General features: G+C 44.3%; 1 protein-coding gene across 1 annotated transcript; it reads right to left on the bottom strand.

The window, feature by feature from the left end:
* Positions 1-680: 680 nt before the first annotated feature.
* On the bottom strand, positions 681-1,163 carry LOC128283862 (uncharacterized). The gene has a single exon (XM_053021276.1). It carries the CDS (start codon positions 1,161-1,163, stop codon positions 681-683), a length of 483 nt encoding a protein of 160 aa, XP_052877236.1.
* Positions 1,164-2,427: the final 1,264 nt, after the last annotated feature.

Below are 2,427 nucleotides of genomic sequence, written 5' to 3'. Positions count from 1 at the left end.
GAACACTACTACAAACAGATCTAGATAGGGCTAAAATACTAGATTCATCAAATCTATGAATGCCGCTGGTGCATTAGTCAATCCAAAAGGCATAACAAGAAACTCGTAATGTCCATATCGAGTCTTAAATGCTGTATTATGCACATCAGCCTCTTTGACTCTCAACTGATGATAGCCCGAACGCATATCAATCTTAAAAAACACAGAAGCCCCTTTAAACTGCTCGAATAAGTCATCTATCCTCGGAAGTGGGTACTTGTTCTTAATCATTAGCTTGTTCAGCTCTCGATAATCGATGCACATCCTCTTCGTCCCATCTTTCTTCTTTACAAATAGAACAGGTGCTCCACACGGAGACACACTAGGACGACTGAACCCACGTCTAACAGTTCTTGAATCTGAGCCTTAAGCTCAGTAAGCTCCTTCGGTACCATTTAGTATAGAGCGATAGACACTGGAGCTGTACCAAGAATCAACTCAATCCCAAACTCTACCTCTCGGCTTGGAGGCAACCCTGGTAGCTCCTTAGGAAAAACATCTGGAAAGTTTCACACGGTTCTGATGTCCTTAACCGAAGAGTCCCCAGAATCAAAAACACTGATGTAGGCCAAGAATGCCTCACACTTTTTCCTCACTAACTTCTCCGCCATCAGCGCAGAAATCACATTGGTCAAATTATCTCATCGTTCCCCAATCACGACTACCTCGTTGCCCTCTTCGTTCCTCAAGAAAACCCTTTTTGTCGCACAATCTAGACTTAGCCACTGTTTACCCAACCAGCCCATTCTCAGAATCAGATTGAACTCCCCAAACAGAAGCTCCATTAGATCAGCCAGAAACGTTGTCCCTTGAACATCTAGCGAAACGTCTCTATACAATATACTAACCCGGACAGATTGCCCCAAAGGATTTAACACGGTTACTTCACTATCAATACTCTTGACTGGAATTCCCAAAGTCTCAGACATAGTACTAGCTACATATGAGTGTGTAGAGCCTATGTCTATCAATGTAAGATAAGGTACATCAAATATTAAAAACGTACTTGTAATGACGTCAGGAGCATCTCTATCCTCACGGCGATGTGTAGCATAAACAAAAGCAGGCTGCCTCACCCCAGTCGGTCTTGCACCTCTGTCCGGTGCTCTCTGTCCTTGGCCCATGCCGTTACCATCCCTAACTAGACCACGACTCCTAGGTGGCTACTGAAGTACCCGGTGGCTGTGCAGTCTCAGTAACCGAAGCTTGCATCTGATCAGTTCTTAATAGACAATCTTTAACACGGTGCTCAATCGACCCACATCTCAAGCACACCCCAGTAGTCCTCCAACACTCTCTCATATGGCCTCTACCACAGTGCCCATACAGCGCCACCCCGAAAGGTGCAACAGGGACCCCAACTCTAATTGGCCCATCAGGTCTAACCTTTTTCTTAGGCCTCATCGTAGAACTCGAGGGTTCTAATTCCCTCCTATTCTTTCCTTTTTTTTCAATTTTGGCACTCAACGCGCTTAACCTCCTTGGCAATATTCACCTTCTTAACTAGAACAGAGAAATCACACACCCTCTGCGGAGCTATCAAAACTCGCAAACTATCCCTGAGACCATCCTCAAATCAGACAAAGCGCTCAAGAACTCGGCCTTATACTCGGCCACTGAATGGTCTCCCTGGGTGAGATTAAGGAATTCATGCCTCCTACAATCAATGTAGCTGGCCCCTACATACTTACCCTAGAACGTAGTCTTAAAATAATCCCTGGTGAATTGGTCGGGTTGAATGCCCTCCTTAACTATCAACCACCACTAGTATACTTCATTGCGAAGCAAAGAAACAGCCCTTTAAGCTTTTGCTTGGTAGTAAAATCCAGGTCGTCCATAATTCTCTCCGTGGCCTCCATCCAATACTCAACCACATTAGGGCGACTCGGTGACAATACTGAATAACTCAAATTTATTGGACCTGAGTCGTTTAAGAATCGACCCACGACCCCCAGATCTAGTGTTGGGCTCTACGACCCTTTCCAAAATTCGTAGCATGGCTTGGGACAGTGCGTCGTCCCCAGCTGTACAATCATGAGACCTTGACCTAGTCTCTGTAACAGGCGACACCAGCATTTCACTAGTGTTCAGATTCGGTATATTATACATGGAAGGGGACTCAGCTCGAACCCCTCTACAGCCTCTACCTCGACCTTTAGTACCACGTCCGCCGATACCTCTTGTGCTCATTGTCTAATCGAATTTATCTGTGTTACAAATTTTATGGATCAGTTATAGTTTTAGTATTTCTTAAAAGATGTTTTATGCAAACTAGTATCAAAAGTTCAGAGTTTGTTTCCGTAAGTCGTAGTCTCACTACAATTTTCAGTATCCATTGACTAGAGTGTTTTCAATACAGTATACTACCTATAGTTATTTCAAACACAC

This window comes from Gossypium arboreum, chromosome 11, assembly GCF_025698485.1.
Source record: "Gossypium arboreum isolate Shixiya-1 chromosome 11, ASM2569848v2, whole genome shotgun sequence".
Taxonomy (NCBI): domain Eukaryota; kingdom Viridiplantae; phylum Streptophyta; class Magnoliopsida; order Malvales; family Malvaceae; genus Gossypium; species Gossypium arboreum.
This window is presented reverse-complemented; position numbering and strand designations above follow the sequence as displayed.

Coding starts and splice junctions, on each gene's coding strand:
- LOC128283862 (XM_053021276.1), bottom strand. CDS start 1,163: ATGGGCCAAGGACAGAGAGCACCGGACAGAGGTGCAAGACCGACTGGG.